This window comes from Amia ocellicauda, chromosome 22 (assembly GCF_036373705.1).
Source record: "Amia ocellicauda isolate fAmiCal2 chromosome 22, fAmiCal2.hap1, whole genome shotgun sequence".
NCBI classification, from domain to species: Eukaryota; Metazoa; Chordata; class Actinopteri; order Amiiformes; family Amiidae; genus Amia; species Amia ocellicauda.
The window spans coordinates 21,910,024-21,928,662 of NC_089871.1; the positions used below are offsets into that span (position 1 = coordinate 21,910,024).

The window sequence follows — 18,639 nt, forward strand, 5'->3', positions numbered from 1 at the left end:
TCGAGTTAGCTTCTATTGTGATGATCCGTGTGTTCTGATGTTCCGGTGTTCCTTGAGGTTGTGTAATGGTTTCTCGTTTCCTTCTGCTCCAGCCCTGCCCAAGCCTCCAGGGACACCTATTGTGACGGAAACCACTGCCACAAGTGTCACCATCACATGGGACTCGGGCAACCCCGACCCGGTCTCCTATTACATCATCCAGTACCGCGCCAAGTCCCCAGACAGCAAGTTTGAGACCATGGATGGGATCACCACCACCCGCTACAGCATTGGCGGGCTGAGTCCCAACACCGAGTATGAGATCCGAGTGTCAGCTGTCAATACCATTGGCCAGGGCCCCCCAAGTGAACCAGTGGAGGCTCGCACTGGTGAGCAGGCCCCTGCCAGCCCCCCACGCAACATCCAAGCCCGCATCATCAGCTCCAACACCATGATGGTGAGGTGGGACGAGCCCGAGGAGCCCAATGGCCAGATCAAGGGCTACCGGGTCTATTACACCATGGACCCATCTCAGCCCATGAGTGTCTGGCAGATCCACAACGTTCAAGACAGTGTGATCACCACTGTGCAAAGCCTGGTGGCCTCTGAGACCTACACCATCCGTGTGTTAGCCTTCACCTCCGTAGGAGATGGGCCTTTCTCAGACCCAATCCATGTCAAGGTCCTACAGGGAGGTGAGATGCTTATTTTGCTTGTGCTCTTGTTTTGTTAGTTTATGCACTGCAGGCGCTCACTCAAGAAATGTATTTGTCAGATATCCAATGTAAAATATTATCTTTCCTACAAAATGTATAAATTAATGTTTGAGAAGATATATCGGATATTTTGATGATGCTCATGGTTCATTCATTGACTGAGCACATGGGTGTATTTGGACTCTGTTGCAGTTGCCAGTTTTAAAGTCCCCCACCCTTCGTAGACGTGCAAATTGTCAATTAGCTAAGTGAACCACTTCAACCACTTCGTAATGGCAGTGGGAGTGTGTTCCTCAGAACATAGACGCAGTTTCATTTGATAGTGAATCATAACTGGATTACATCCAATATATCTTAAAATAAAAACATGAGAAAGATGACAGGCCTGTTAATCATTTATCCTCATTTACTTACATCCATATAATTAATTGATCCAAGGATTTTATCCGTGGTTTCTTGAAGGATCCTAGGGTGTCTGCTTCAACAGGGTGACTTGTTCCAGACTGCCTTCACCTTCTGTGGAAAGAAGCGTCTCTTGTCTTAAAAGCACTGTGTCAGATCTTTTCAGCATCTGTTCTAAACTAAAGGTTTTGCTTTGTTGGTTCCCAGTCCCAGGGCAACCGACCAAGTTTCAAGTGGGAGCCGTTTCTGACACCAGCATTGAGCTGACCTGGGAGCCAGCCTATGATAAAGAAGGGATCATTAACTATGAACTGCACTACAGAGAGGGCAAGTTTGGAAACAAGGTAAAACTGCATGATAAAGATTTCTTACCTTTACAACCATATAGTGTTGGGAAGGGAGATAAAAAGGTCAGGAATTCCAACATTCTTGTTCAGTTCCTTAAAAAGAATAAATAAATACATCCACCCACACCATTTCCTTAGCAAATCATATTAATGTTTCCCACTGTTAAAGTTTCATAGGCCTTCCAGAGGAGGCCAGTCTATCATTTTTTTTAGCACCTAGATTTCGAACTTCGAGTGCTAACAACATGAAGCCCTCCAGAACGCTCATCGAAAGTAAGCTGATAGTAGTTAACTGTGTTCTTTTTGTATTTATGAATTTATGATTTTATTGTTTTCCCATCCAGGTCGTGAATACCTTTGGCCCCACTTCCTCATATACGGTGGAAAATCTGCGAGCCAACACAGAATACTTCTTCTCAATCGCTGCAATCTCAGAGAAGGGGATTGGTGCCTTCACCAATGAAATTGCGCAGAAAACGTCCCAGGCCAGTACGTTATCCAAGCCTTTTTAAGTTCCTCTGTATTTGGTTTGAAGGCAGCCAAGATAAGGCAATGTTGGGCAATGCATTATCACTTCAGGCAAAACACCTGGTCAAAACCTACTAGCTTTCTTTGCTTTTGTGTTCCGTCAGAATTTCCAAGGGGGGCATACAGTGCATGTTCTCCAAGTCAGACAGTATATGTTAACAAATTTTTTCTTCTTTCTCAGGATTAGGTTTAACTAGGACAAAATCATAGTTGCAAAATAAATCTTAGGTTTTTAAAGAAAAGCTGTAGGTTTTGTACCAGATCTGTGCCTTTTAAAAAAATTGTATAGTTATAATCTTGATGCAGAACTCCAATCCCCTACAAAGAATCAAATCAAATGGCTTTGAAGGAAAAAAGAAGAAAACTATTTCACAAAAACAGTTCAACCTCCAATAAGAACACATATTGAATATGATTTTGGCATTCCATCATCTTGTCTTGGATTGAGCCTTGGTTGAGGTTTTTAATTTTTTATGAATGTGCAAAAATGATTAATCTTGAACTGAACTGAGTTTGAATTTCTCCTTTTCCACGACTGGTATGTTTGAAATGATCTGAAGATTGCTGACCAATGTTGGACTTTCTATTCATGCGTTTCCTTTATATATGCCTTTTTATTTTTATTTTTTAAGAAAGGGTTTAGCATAAGTTATATACAACGTATACATAGTGTGACCATTTTGTTTAGTTTAATGGATTATAATGATGTACCTCTATTTAAAGGGAAGTTTTCACTGAATGCGGATGCCTAAACCGACTTTTATTTAGTTGATTTACTTTGGTTTATGTGTTCTGTGTGTTATATCCTACAATCAATAACAACTAAAAATGCTTATGTGGAGGGGTTGATTCCAGACAAGAGCAGTGATTTTTATTTTGTTTTCAACAGCAAGTGCACTTTTCCTTATTAAATTCACAATTTCATTGCTCTAGACTGCCATGACTTTCTGAAGCACGTCTCTTTGGGGGAGGGGATCTGTTAATAGGGCCACAGATACTACCACCATCACAACCAGGATGCCAGTCTCTTGGGCTTTCTTCAGACCATCATTGCTCCCATGGACAAACTCCCCAGCAGGCATTTTAAATTGCTGGCTAGTGCCTGTGGACTGATACCTACAGCCAGGGCTGAGGATGGTTGAATTGAATTTTTCTACAACAACCTAAGTCTTAACGCTTGGAATTTGGTATGGTGTTGAAGAGAAGAAAAGAAAAGAAAAGCAGAAAAGAAAAAGCAAAATTAGTGATTTAGATGAATGTCTAGAGGACAAATTGCAAATCTGCTTTGTGAAGTAAATCCAACCAAAACTATATACATTTGAAATAATCATGCCTGGATTTCTCCTTGCATATTCAGTGGAGGAGAAATAAAGCTCCTTTTCCCTTATATTCCAAGATATTTTCAGAAATGACTGAAGAAGTATGATATTTAAGGCATGCCTCTGTATATCGCCATAGGAGAACACTTATAGTTACCATTTGGGGTTAGGAAAAAGAAAAAGCTCTGATCAAAGTCCAAAGAAATGGTCCTTATTTTCCATCCTTTGCCTAACTGTTGCAGGTTTGCAGTGCATTGAACAAGAGTGCAAAGGGAAAGTCATGGTAGTAGGAGACCCTCTTTAACACATTCCTGTTTTTACCAGTGTAGCTTGTTGGCTGTAACCAGATGGGGAAATCACACTTGACCCCAATCGTGATTGTTACTAGCTTTAGCAAGTGTAAATATCTTAATGGTTGGGCTGCATGCATCACTCTGCTCCAGCAAGCCACACCTGTCATTGGAGCTCTAGGTAACTATTCACTGCATCCCTGGTTACTGGAAAGCCTAGGCATGAAGTACCTTGTATGTCCATCCATCGTCTATTGTGTGCGTTTTGTTTGTGTGTGTGTGTATGTATGTATATATACGTGCCATGGTGCCTTTTATTTATATTGCATTGGTTCAGAACGGTACAAAGCACAGAGACATGGATTGGATCAGATACACTTTTCTTTCTCTCTCTCTCGCTCGCTCGCTCGCTCGCTCTCACTCTAACTCTCTCTTCCTTTGAAACTACTCTTCATGGAATGGCTTGACGTCACCTAGCTTTTTATAATTTTTTTGTATGTATTTATTTACGGATTTATTTGATTTAAACACATATGGCTTGCGACACATGAGGAAGAACTTTTGGTCGTTGCTGTCAGTCGGTTCTTATGTGACAGTCAGCACAGCACTTAACAAAATATTGTGAAACAAAATCCATTAAACTAAAGGTAAAAGTAAGTATCCATGGGGCTCGTTTTAGCCCACTGCCCGAAATGACAGACTCTGAGTGCCTTCTGTTAATCTTTGTGACATACTTTTGATAGTGTGGAGTGATTTTGAATCTTAACCATTTGGATGTTGGATTGTATTTAAGCCTTTGCCTCTACTCTCCTTTGTGTAGGAAAGGCTGTGGGCCAAAGATATGCTGCACCTTTTGGCCTCTTTGAATCCCATTTAAAGTCTAACAGAAAGCAAAGATGTGTTTAGTGTTCAGTATTCTTTCATCAGACCATATTTTAAAAAGGTTTGCACTTACACATTTGCACATCTTGCTTTGTAAAAGTGTATAATTTACTCTTTAAATAAAATAATAATATGCTTCGATCTTCACCCCTACCATATATTTCCAATATCGTCTTTACTTATTTTATTATCGGTCATTTATAGACTAAAGAGAACTGCCTTTCAGATATTTTCTGACCCCCTCAGACTTATATGTGTCTTAAATGATATAGACAATATGTAGTAATAGATCTGTTGTTGATTACAAAGAACACATGGAGGTTTACAGTGTGTTGATGCCATTGAGCACTTGAAAAATAAATCAAACTCATTCCACACTATCCTTGTCCCTGTCAGGTGGACTTATTAACTGCCTCTGAAGACCTTAAAAAAAGCCGCTTTTATGGGACTGAACATGGGAGAGCTAAGCTAGCCTTATGAGCTGACAACAAGTGTTTCAGTTTATTTTCTATAAGTATCTTGTAAAGCACCTTCCCTGGGGAATTGCATTATGATGACGTGACTCCAGAGTCTGCACTCTGGCAGGGGTTAAAATGGCATCTGTTTTTCTTATTAAGGAGGTCAGGAAGGTCACTCAGGCTTGGACAGTCATTTAAAAAAGTTTAAAAAAATTAATAAAAAAAAAAATGATGCCTCCAAGGTAAGTGTTTGGCTGTTCTCAAGCTGTTTCGCACATTCAGTCCACCCTGCTTTAACTTTTAATAACGTCAAGTAACTGGCTGCTGTTGCCAAGTCAGCGATATTGATGATGAAGTTGCACACTGGAGCATTTTTAGGTTTAGTTTCTCATAATTACACCTAGGGCACAAAAGAGAGCGAAATGGAGAGAGATGTGGGGGGGGACCCACCTAACCTAATGGATGGCGATCCCATCCTTTTTTTGGTTGTTTTTGGTTCCATTTGAAATATAGGTAGTTAAAGCTGATGTGTTTTAATTAAACCACATTTCAATGTATAAAATTAAGTGTAAATGGTAAATTTTGCACTGTAATGGTAGTGAAAAAAAAATAATAAGCTCCATATAATGTAACTTTTTGGGGGACAGGTTGCATATTCAAGAGAAGAGCAGAATTAGAAATCACACAAGGACGTGATCCTGTTGTATTGAGTGTAAATGTCATCAACTTCACTTCCAAGGCTTTTATTGACTAGGCGACACCTGTGCTGCCAGTATCTTGGCAGGCATGAACCTCACAGTTTTCCCATAGTGCAGTATTAAATCCATCATCATGCATATTTTCAAATTTCATAAGTACTAAATAGTGCAAAGATTAAGCTTGCTCTTGTTTAAAAGTAGAGACTTAATTTGAACACATAACATAGCTTAGTATAAGTCTATTCTACTCTACACTCGCTCTCTCCTCTTCTCCCAGGTCTAAATGCAATTATTTTCCATCTGCTCTAAAGCCACCTTCATTATAAATATACACCTCACTGGAGCACTGTGGAATTGCTTGGCACACAAGGAATTGCAGTTTCTGTAATGAGGGCGGAATTTCTATTGGCAGTAAAACCATCCTTTTTGTAAGGCAAATCAGATATATTTGAACTATAATGGGACAACCATAAAAGACCATAAAAAATGAACATAGAAAAGAAAAGGAATTGGGGGTGGGTTATAGATCTATAGCCATATTTTTCCTACACCAAGCAGTCTGGACTGTATTGCGAACGGGAAATGTTTGGTTAAAAAAAAAAAAAAAAGTAAATAAGGACTTGAGATATTTCTTTGAAGTTGAGTGTGACTAGAGGCAGCTTTTATGTGGGCCATTACGCCCACTAAGGGCAAGCATAAATCATATCCGACATCTGCGGTTGGTTAATTCCAGCCAATTTCAGTTTAGGGGAATGTCTCTTGATTCCCTGTGATTATTTTTTTTGTGGATAATGGAAATAACCCCCCTCCCCCACCTCCACCCCCATACTCTTGCAGCACCTCGTTCCTTCAGGGCCTGCTATAATCACATTGTTGATATTTTTTGTAATGCACTTCAGCCCCATGTGTTGACTTTTATAGTACACTACCATACTTCCAGTCCACTTTCCCCAGTTTATATCCACAGTGACACAGGAGGTGTCGTTTTTGCTAAAGGCTACGGCTTACAGTCACTAACACCCCCAGTTGAAAACCAATCTGAAGGGAAATTGTGACTCTTCTGTTGTTACTGTGGATAGCAGTGACTCTACATAAGACTGCACCTCTGCACCCTTGGAGAGGCTCAGAGGAGCTATTCAGTTGGTAGAAGGTTGAACCAGGTGTCCATGTTTGAGACAAGGTCTACAGTGTCCACAAGCAGTGAACAAAGCACTCAGTTCTGTGAGTGGCTGGGATCCTCTGCAGCGGAAAAGAAACCAGGTTAGTCTCGACTTGAGGAGGGTTTGGAAATAACTGATAAGAATACCATTTCATAGCATTTAATGAATTTCACGCTTTTGCAGACCTATCCTTCATCAAGCTTTGTTACGCCCTTAGATTATACCTTGAAGCTGCTGTGCAACTTGAATCTCCTCTCTTACAGTACATGAAAGGGTCTGATTTTTAAATGCCTAGGTTTAACTAAACAAGTAGACTCTTTGCAGTTCACGTATGCCAATGCCATTTGTGGTCACAAGCCTGGTAAACAGTGTCTGTTATAGCAAACAATCATATTCTGATTTGCATCAAAGTTAAACAAAACAAAGACTTCTACTGATCAGTTATTGTAACACTGAAGTGCCGTGTATTCCAAAAAGAGGTAATCAAATAATGTATTAGAACGGACAGCTCCCATTTTGGCTGTGCCCATGTTATTAACCAAACCAATCAGATCCAGTGTAGAAGGACACACCTTTCCAGCATATAAAAGTCAGTTAAATAACATATCAAGGACAAGTAACAATTTCTATAGGTGTTAAATGCATACACCTGATTATTTCAGTTTATACAGCTGTATAATAGTCTAATCAATTGGATGCCACACACTTTAGTGAAAACAATATTTTAGAACTGATAAGTAGAACTGATTTACTTTTATATTTTTTTGTAAGCTTTTAAAAGCAGGAAGATATTTGTTCAATAATGATCAGCCTTGAGATGAAATAAGAAAATTGTGAAACTTCAAGTAAAATATCTTTTTTTTTTTTTTTAATCTGTACAATAAACTGAAGAATTCAGTTAGTCAGTTAAAAGACTAGAATCCGTGTTTGTACAGAGAGAATCACACATACAAAGATTTTGCTTTTGAATTCAAAACTAAAAGCTCCATCAATGATTTGGACATGATACAATATGGACATTGTCCTTCAAGTAAGATTTCTGTGACAGCTCTGTAAATCTTAATCGAGGTCTCCCAGGTTCCGGTCTCTTTTCTGGTCTTGTTTATTCCTAGATCAGCTTGCTGAAACATGTTACCTGTTTTTTTGACAGATGGCACTGAATGCTTGAATAACTTTGAAATTGAAGTTAGGTAGTGCCATAACATCCTTTTACTGCTTAGTAATTCAGACAGTGGTAAAAAAGGCATACAATATTTAAATTAACTTTACCTTTTGAAATGTTTTTGTAGCAATTACAAAACCATACTAATCAATATCATCATAAATTGCCGATTACCTGTAAACATGTTCTTAACTGGCTAGCAGTGTACTCTCAAACCATTTTGATAACAATGTAGCTACTCTGGCACATGATTTAGTTAGCCATGCTATATTTCCACAGTGCCATAGAAAACAGCTCGCATATCCTCTTAAGTTATAAATCATTTTATTATTGAAACATACACAGGTCTTCAGAAGTTCTAATGTATGAGGTGGGGTTCCATCATGTTATACTCCATACAGCTGAACATTTTGCAAGTAAGATGCCAGAGCTTCAATTAGCTTTAATTTCCAACCCTGGCATCAACTGTCTTGTGGACACTTTAGACACTTTAAGTTTAGAGTGCAGTCTGAAACAAAGCTAATAGAATACACATGATAGAGAGATGAATTCAAATGTTTGTATTTATTAATTCATTTATTTAAAAAAAAGTTCTTCCAACCTACTATTAGCATTGCAGGAGGTGCAATTTCTTTTTGGGTTCATTTTAATGCTTGTGTAGCTCTTCTATGGTATATAGTGGAGGAAGGAAAGGGTTAAAACAGACCAGTGCCTCAGAGGTTTTTCTGTTGGCACTTGGTAGATGGTGGTAAGAAAGTCTGTAAAAATTAGTATTTGAAGAAAGCCAGGTACGTATAAATGCAAAAGTCGTTTGTGTTTAATGTTTTTGTTTTATTTTTTAATTATAATTATGTCCTTAATTTATTCTTACTTTGGATTTAATTTAACATTTCCTTTCTTTCCATTCACTTCAGTTACCATGAAATTAACGTGACAAATCCAGTTTCAGTTTCTTTCTTTTTTATTGTTTCTGGAATGTTTCAAATTGATTTTGTTGTTACAGTCGGTGCTTTTAAGTTGCAATTGATTTACTTTCCTTTGTTGAATGCTTGACTTCAGGTGGTTTGTTTGTGTTTCAGTTGAAAACATTCTTATAATAATAATAATAATAATAATAATAATAATAATAATAGTAAAAGTTATAAAAATATATGAAAACTGTATTCATAGTGTTAAACATTGTAATATATATATATGTGTGTGTTATGTTTTTATTGCATAACTCAGATAAAATGATAGGTCTATCATTTTATCTGAGTAATGCAAATAAAAACAACATTTGTTAATGTGCCTATAGACATAATACAATTCTAAAACATTAAGAGGTAAATCTATTTAAAATCAAATGAAAAGACTTGCATATCGATGTAGAAGCTCAGAGATCCATGTCACTCTGTTGAGTAATCTACAAGAACAGGCCATGATATTCAAAGGCTTTACAAAATAAATGCATATCTGGGATCCAGCACTCCCTGTGATTGACTGAATAGATGGAATAAAGCATTTGGTTAGAGGAACACAGGCCATATGGAGAGGAAAGTGTGTTCTGATTCTGATATGAAACCTTGCAGTGCAGTATTGGAGACACCTGGCAAACACAAGCTTCGTAGCTACTGGGCTTTACTTACTCTGGCTCAATGGAAAGCAGATCTTTCTCAGAAAAAGTCCCAAAATATCCAGCAGATCTGGCCTAAAAAAAGTGTATGTTATTATTAATTATTATTATTATTATTATTATTATTATTATTATTATTACACATTATTTTGTATTAATTTATTTTTTCCTTTTAAGTTTGTGTTCGTCCTCAGTCAGTCAGTATTTTTTTCCTTTAGTTTTTTTTTTATCATTTTCTTTATCTCTCCCATCTTTTTGTTTTTTGTTTTTCAACCCTCCGCCCCTTCCTCCTTTTCCCCTGCCCTCCCTCCCTCCCTCCCTCCCTCCCACCTTGACCAGAGCCCTCAGCCCCCCCTCAAGACATTAAGTGCTCCAGCTCCAGTTCCACCACCATACTGGTAAGTTGGCGCCCACCCCCAGTCGAGAGTCAAAACGGTGCCCTGGCAGGGTACAGAGTGCGCTACCAGTCCATAGGAGGAGAGGACATAACGCCTAAGGAAGTGACAGAAATCCCAGCCTTGACAAACCAAATCCTGCTGGAGGGGCTCGAGAAGTGGACCCAGTACCGTGTGACAGTGGCGGCCTACACTGCCGTGGGGCCCGGCCCAGACAGCGAGCCCATCATCGCCCGGACAGACGAAGACGGTAATGACGCAACTCTGTTCGTTTCTGTGTGGGACTTGGTTGGAACCGTGTTGTGTGTGCTAGTCGGCGTGTCTGTTTGTGGTGTTTTGTTTAAGAGCCGTTATTTTTGGAAGTAGGGGATCTGTCCCTGAATGCAATATTCATTTTACCCAAGGGGTTTGGTCAAGGACTGACCTCAAGGCACTTTACATAACTCTGAATTTAAGCGCCAAAACAGAAAGATCAGTTTTGGGGATTTATTAAATTACATTCTAATTCAAATTATCAGGGAATTCTAAAAACTAAAAGAATTAATTTTTTTTAACACTATTATACACTGTTATTTTTGATAAAGACAATCAAACTGTTAAATAAGCACTGAAAACAAAGTGACAGTTGAATGTATGTTATCTGATTTCATAATTGTCTGGTTAAAAGACGTCCTGTGTTCCACTGAGTTCATGAAAAATGTCAGGAATACATTTCTAAAAGGCCACATATTTGGAAAAAATAGAAAAAAAATACAAACCATATTATCCATTGCAAAAGATACATTCATTCTTAAATGACAGTGTAGCATGTAGTAACTAAATTGTGCCCAACAACCGTGAACTGCAACAGTTGTGAGGAATATTTGAATGCTGACATTTGAATGTTTAACCGTATTACTAGAACTAAGCACCTCCTGGGGTGGCACTGGCCAATCTTCCAGCCCAGTAGATGACACTGAGACCTTGGGAGTCTGCCAAATTGAGCTTGAATTGGAATTTTGTTGGAACACTTGAATAAGTAGTCATGATCTCCAATTGCCATCTAAACCATACAGCTGTACCACAGTCAATGTCCTTGAATTTTTCATTATTTTCCTTTAATTTATTCCAGGCCAGTACAGACCACTTCTCTGATATGGCATCAAGTTGAAATACCTCCTGGGTTGCCTTTGTGTATCTCTCTTTGTCTCAGGCACCAATAATGCTTTACAACAGTTCCCCAGTAAATGCAGGTGTTGAGTAGAATAATATACTGGTTGACAAAACATTACATAACTACTAAACCAGTGTAATATGCTTTTTCTGAAGTGGTACTATTCTCCCCGAAACCAAGTCCACACTGTTTCTTAATATAACCTATATATCTTTTTATATAAAGGACATCAAAGAAAGAACACACACACACACACACACACACACACACACACACACACACACACACACACATATATATGTGTATGTATATATATGTATATATATGTATATATATGTGTATATATATATATGTATATATATATATATATATATATATATATATATATATATATATATGTATATATATATATATATATATATATATATATATATGTATATATATATATATATATATGTATATGTATATATATGTATATATATATATGTGTATATATGTGTGTATATATATATATATATGTATGTATATGTGTGTGTATATATATATATATATATATATATATATATATATATATATGTGTATATATATATATATATATGTATGTATATATATATATATATATATATATATGTGTATATATGTATATATATATATATATATATATATATATGTGTATATATGTATGTATGTATGTTTTTAAATGTCAATCTTATATGACTGTGTATCAAAAATAATCCAAACCGTACATTTATGAAGGCAAAGGAACTGAACAAAACACCCTGATTGTCAAATAACAGTAAAAGGCTTGCAAACTCATATCCTGTTTTGTCAGTAGTAATATTGTATAAATCACTAACTGAGTGTAATAAAGACAAATCTGTGGATGTATGCGTTTCTTCCTTTTTGTTTTGTTTATCTAGAGATTGCAGGCCCTCTTGGGAAGAATATGTTGGCAATTGTTTCCAAAAAAAAAAGTGATTTGTTTAATACCATTGAGAGTCTGTAACAGAGAAAAATTGCCAGCACTTTTCTATTTACCTTTTTTTTGGGTGCGGTTGCATTGAAATAATAATAATCTAAAATACTTACCTACAAATGTCAGAGATCATTCATAAGAAATTGTACCTGCATTTTCAATCTCTATCAGAAAACAGGTACTGACATTTTAATCTCAGGTCCATAACAACAATTCAAATGTGCGACCCAACCGTCTGCCAGTGGGACAAACTTATTGTTTTTTCAAATACAATTCCAAAAGTCATAAAACAATACATTGTTTGTCAGGATACTGGTCAATGCTCAATTCAATCAAATAAAGAAACAATATAGATTCTGTATTGCTGAAATAAAAAGAAAATTAACTAAAATAACTGTGAATTGAATACTATATTGTTTCACATTTTAAATTTACATTTTCCCATAGTACATGATTGTGTAGCCTTTCAACATATTTAGATTTTTATACTGTCAAAGTCATGAGTTGAAGGGTTGCTGTCTAGAAAAGCTTGAAAGGGGATTCAAAAATGTGTAGGGGAAGATTACTCCAAAGATGTACAGACAACCTCCAAAGATGTACACCCCCTGCATTATTTGAACATTTTTTTTATTCACCATATATACATAAATGTTTGTTTTTAGTTAATGAATGTTTACAAAATAATATATATTTCTGTTTAATTTTGTTTCCTCCATTTCAGTAGTCAATGTTGAAATGGGTTTCCAGGAATTAAACCATTAATCATTTATAACACATAGGGGAAAAAGGGTTCTCCTGATCTTCAGGGACCAATTAGGTTGTAAGTGTGGGATCGCCTGTATATAAGGCTTTATTTTAATATACTGTACCTATTTAATCAAATAACTGAACTACCTGATATTCGTGTTATTCTATAACCCTGTTAGTTTTAACAGTTTGAAACCTATTCATATTTATAATTATATATTTTAAAGGGTCAATTACACAAATATCCCATGAGTTAATTTGATACAGAATCGTCTTTATAGGAGAGTGGGTCTGTGTGGGACTATAGATGATGATGATATGTGTTGAACCAGATTACGTTAGCAAAAGAAAACATTCTGTAGTATAATATCAGTCTAAAAGAAAGATTTATAGTCTTGATTTATTTAAGGTCAATTTATTTAAAGCTTAAGGTCAATTTGTTTTTTTTGGCATTAGATCAGGTAGGAATCATTTCCTAATAAATGGGCACCTTTAACACCTCTAACAATTGTAATATGTGAATTGCATTTGCGCCGTATTTGATGTATGTGGTTAAAGGCTTGTAATACCTAGAATATATTAATGTGTGTCTCAAAAGCATCACACAGATGTCCATAATTGAGTGGTGTGAGGAATCTATCATTCCTGTTTCTTGCAATTCCTTAAGGTCTATAAACTGTCAGAGAAATCCTTTATCTCTGAATGTCAAATCTGCACAGAAATGCCAGGTAACTTGTTAATTGCATGCAAATAGACACAGGTCCTTGCAGTGGGAATCACCCTGAACATCACTGCAGAAACGCACAACCAACACCTCCACACAGGCCACCAACCTGAGCCCGACAGGCGGTGGGAAGCAAAGCTTTGAGAAGTCCACAAACCATTGCCAAAGCATATTGGGGCAATCAGTTCAAGTCCAGGTTAAATTCTATACATCTCTTTCTTTATCAAAAAGTTCATTATAAAAAAGTGAATGTTTCAAACCCAAAAGACCGTTCTTAGCGCTAATTATGATGCACGTTCCACAATCCCCAAAAATAATAGTGAAAGGACATTTTTGGATGTGGCAGAGAATGAAAAGAAAGCAGACCCTGATTTAAAAAGCATCTTTCTCATATAAGAGCAGAGTGATTGATATGTTTATCATTAAAGCTGCACTGGTTTCTGGCCTGTTTGATTCAGAGAGGGGTCTCCTCTAAGGGGATTCAGAGATCGTGGCCATCAAGCCTCAAACAAAAATCTCATTTAATTTGTCCTGTTCCACTGGGAAATCCCTTGCATGCCTCTGCAAGCACTGTACAAGCAGAGATAATTAAAGTTGTCTAATAAAGTACAACACAGCCCCTCTCAATTGCCCCCTTTAGCCACAGAGGGGCCCTGATTGATTCACAAGACAAAAACAGCCGGCACCACCTTTCTCTCCCATCCATTTTTGGTTATTAGAAATGGAATTTGTGCAGTATATTGTCACCCAGGGCTGAGAAAATGAGAGAAAATTCTGCCCAGATTTTAATCTTTGGGGGTGTTCAAGTAAATTTATTACTTAGGATCTGAAATGCATAAGAAAGTTGTGATGGATGAAGCAAGTCATGTCTGTCTTTGTCTGACTGTTAGACGCTTATCCACACAAGAACCCCATCGTGTTCCATCTTGAAAGTCCCCAGTGACTCACAGCACAGCTTTATATAGATCCACACGTTAAATAACACTTCCCACTGGCAAACCAAGGCCTTTTGATTTCTTTAAATGTTTATCAGATTAAGACTATGGAATAACAAAATCAAAAGGATTTTTTTGTTGTTGTCTAGAAAAGTATATATTTTTCGTGTAACTGTTTGACCTCTCAGCTTTTGCTTCTGAGCGTGAACAGCAGAGATCAGGTCATTCCCTGAGGCGATCACACCTTCACTCTGTGAGGGACTGTGTTGATTGTCCTCCCCCTTCATGTACTTGTACTGTGCATTGATTTTCACAAGGTGCAAGCTGGGACCACCACTCTCTTCAACCAGAGCTGGATTTCCAATCCCATATATCTGAAAAGACAAACAGATATCCCTCTAATGCAGCTGAGTCTGTCTTTATTTTAAAAACCCTCTACTTTTGATCAGCTGCACTTTTTGTTTCAAAAGAAAAATCCATGAAAATGCTGAAATACAGATTATAGTGTTTTATTTATTTGCAGACTCTCTTATTTTGTCTTTGAAAATTTACATTTCTAAGAGGATCGTAATAATTATTATTATTATTGAAATAAATCAAACAATTGTCTTAAAAGAAACCATGTGTATTAAAGATCAATAGGCAAGGTATTTATATAGTTACGTAATCCTATGGACTACTCTAGTTGTCTGGTAAAAAAAAAAATGTATACATATAGTGCAAAGATGCCATGTAAATATGATTTTTAAATCCTAAATTATGTAATAAATGTGTAATTGCCAATATAAAATTCACACAAAAAGTATTGAGACAACTGTTGGTACTCCTTTGCCTGTAGCACAGGTTGAGCCTTTAATTTCAGACTGTTCTGGTTCACAGTTAGACATGTCTTAGTCATGTATGACTGGGATTCTCCACAGGCGTTTCAGACACAACAGACCAAGCACTGCAAGAAAGATTCCAAAGCATTACGATAATGAGGCAACAAGTGCAGTAGGTGCTAAAGGGAGGGGCAGTAATAATTACATAAGTAGTATATGGAAGAAATTTTTTAAAATAACATAATAGTGCATAATAACAAGAGTGCTGAGCAGCCCATGAGAATAGGCTGCTGTATTACATGTATAGTTACAACAGATGTGTCTTGAGTTATCGCTGGAAGGTGGTCAGGGACTGTGCGGTCCTGACCTCTGTTGGAAGGTTGTTCCACCACTTAGGGGCAAGAGTTGAAAAGTAGTTGATGGGAAGTGGATATGTAATTATTCTGGTGCAGGTGGACTGGTGTGTCCTGGAGGGAGTGTTTGAAGAAATGAGATTCTGTAGGTAACTAAAGACAGTCTGGTCGAGACAACAGTAGGTAAGAGCCAAAAACTTGAACTGGATGCAAGCTGAGATTGGGAGCCACTGAAGGGGGGGGGGGAGTAGTGGACTAGCATGTGTAAATAGAGACTGAGAGAACACCAGACGAGCAGCTGAGTTCTGGATGAGCTGGAGGAGGTCATACCAGGGTCATAGGTGACTCCAAGATTCTTAATGGAAGAAGAGGGTGAGAATGTGATGGATTCCAGTGGAATTGAAATGGAGAGATCAGTAGAAGATGAAGAGGAGGAGTGAAAAAGAGGAGATCGGTTTTGGAAAGGTTAAGCTTGAGAGGATGCGAGTGCAGACGGACAGAACGAGATATGAGAGGTTTTATGGAGGAAGGGGAGAAAGGAGACCGGATGGTGAGTCTGAAGAGAAGTAGGGTAAAGAGTGGGTTTTTTGAGGAGTGGAATCAGCAAAGCTTGTTTGCAAGCAGAGGGGAAACAGACAGAGAAGAATGAGGAGTTGACAATGGAGGAAATGAAGGAGAGTAGGTCAGGAGCCTGGAGGAGGTGAGCTGGGTGGGGGTTGAGGGCATACATGGTGGGTTTGTGGCCTTGAAGCAGAGAGGAGAGAAAGAATAGAAGCAAGGTAGGTCAGTAGGTGACTCAGAGGAAGCACATGCTTTATTAGGGAGATGTGGAGGAGAAAGCGAATATTGCAGAGTTTGTGGATGTCAGTCATTTTAGAGATTAAGAAGGAAGCAATATTATCTGCAGAGATGGAAGTGGAAGGAGGAATGGGGGGAGGGGCAAAAATGGGTGAGAAGGTGAAGAGTTTTCAGAGGTTGTTGGCAGAGGATTCAAGGAGTGTTAGAAAGTAAAACTTTTCGTCCGAAGTAAGTGAGGACGAGGAGAATGTAGACCGAAGTGTGCTAAAGGTTGAGGGCAGTTGGGACTTTGGTCTGAGGGGCTGGTGTGGGGCAGGACAAGAGGTGAAAGGATAGAGAGAATCAAGGGAGGAGAAAGTATGGAAGGATGGAAGTAGCACAGTTGAAAGAGAGAAGGAAAAATTAGGTAAGAGTGATAGCTATGGATACAAGGTTGAGGTCCAGCTGGTGGCTGTAGGGGCTGATGGAAAAATTGATAGAATGAAGGAGGGGAACAAATCTAGCACAGTGGGAGGGGTTGGAAAGATGAATGTTGGAGTCACCCAGGAGAATGGTAAGGTGGGAGATCTAGGGGAGGGAGGAGAAAAGAAAGTCCAGTTTATCCAGAAAGGTACAGAGTGGACCAGGGGGATGGTAGAGAAACAATAAGAAGAGGTGGAAAGGTAAGTTCAATTGCATGACATTTTGTTAGTTGTTGTTAGTTGTTAGTGGAGAGTCACCTCTCCCCACCCAGACAGACAAGGAGAATGCGAAAAGACAGAGAGGACAGGGCAGCAGGGGTAGTCGAGTTCTCAGGGGAGATCCCGGTTTCTGTGAGAGCTAGGAAATCCAGAGAGAGGTGGGAGGCAAAAGTGGAGATGACATCAGCTTTGTTGGAGTTGGAGGGGAGGGACAGAGAGATGAGGCTGGAAGGATTAGGGAAGCAGTATGAGCAGGTGAACAACAAGAGAGAGGGGAGAGGAAGACTCCTTGCTGGAGTCCCACAGCTACAGTCCTTGTCCTTTGTACTGGGGTCCTTCAAAAGGTCTGTGCTGACTGCTGGTGCACAGGTCCACAAAACAAATATATATTTTCAGAAGAGCAATGAACTGAGTTCTCGCACATTTTTTTTTTTAATCAAAATAGTAGGAGATTGTTTCAGTGAATATAAAAGGTTTAAACATTAGATTGTATTATAATATTGCTTTGCCAAGTGTTAGTTCTTCCTAGCTACACAATTACAGTAAGTAAGCTGTAAGTAAGTAAGCCTGAGCTGCTTTCTGTAACTACATTCCCATACCAAAGAGAATATAGAAGAAAAGCAGACCAACATCAAACTAATCGGTGAACAATAACCTTCAGTAGAAGGTGTTCACATTTTTTGATTGGTCTATTGTATGTAGTTATGAGAGTAGTTAAAACATACTTATAATTGGAGGAGGTGAGAATGCTTATTTCTATTATAATGGACACTTTATTCTTGATCAGAGTGTCTAAAATCTTAATTTGTGTCTGCAGTACCGGGAGCTCCCCCTCGTAGGGTTGAGGTGGAGGTGCTCAATTCTACTGCTCTGAAGGTCATGTGGCGCTCGCTGCAGCCTGGACGCCAACACGGGCAGATCCGAGGGTACCAGGTGCACTATGTGCGGGTGGAGAATGGTGAATCCCGAGGACTGCCCCTCATCAAGGACGTCATGCTGGCTGATGCCCAGGTAGGCATGGGAAAAGTGGGGTGGGGCTGGGAAACAAGGTACAAATTCAGTGTAGTTAGAATGTATTGATGGTGTTACATTTAAGTCCTTAAGGCCTATATGCTTTCAACTCTCACATAGGGCTTTTCCACCGACAAGGAGCCGGTGCCAGTTCGGAGCCGGTGCATAATTTGGAACCGGTGCCTAATTTGGAACCATTCCGCGCTTTTCTACCACAAAAGAACTGGCTCCTGGCCAGCACGGAGCCACTTTTTCTGGCACCAAAAACTTGCTGGTCTGTAACCAAAGAACCACGGGGGCGGGGTAAAGACGTCTCCACAAAAAGTTATTTGCTGGAGTTCAGCCACCATGTTTAAATTGCCAGCAGAGACGCGAGCAGTGAGGAGAGTTTTGATTTAAAAATGAGCAAAATCAGCAGCAAACAGCGTTCTGTCGAGGAGAGAGACACTTCAGTAACAATATGGTCTCACCAGGTCAACTAACTAGTTAG

General features: G+C 38.5%; 1 protein-coding gene across 8 annotated transcripts in view; it reads left to right on the forward strand.

Annotated features, from left to right (window-relative positions):
- ptprsa (protein tyrosine phosphatase receptor type Sa) overlaps positions 1–18,639 on the forward strand; it is a 319,426-nt gene that overhangs the window by 213,449 nt on the left and 87,338 nt on the right. For 5 of the 8 annotated variants that reach the window (XM_066696343.1, XM_066696342.1, XM_066696344.1 and 2 more), the window contains 5 exons: positions 93–674; positions 1,305–1,441; positions 1,789–1,933; positions 9,896–10,201; positions 17,956–18,149. In XM_066696343.1, coding sequence (XP_066552440.1) covers positions 93–674; positions 1,305–1,441; positions 1,789–1,933; positions 9,896–10,201; positions 17,956–18,149 — 1,364 coding nt within the window. The remainder of the gene's footprint in view (positions 1–92; positions 675–1,304; positions 1,442–1,788; positions 1,934–9,895; positions 10,202–17,955; positions 18,150–18,639) is intronic. The other 3 variants (XM_066696347.1, XM_066696349.1, XM_066696348.1) reach the window with 1 other exon arrangement.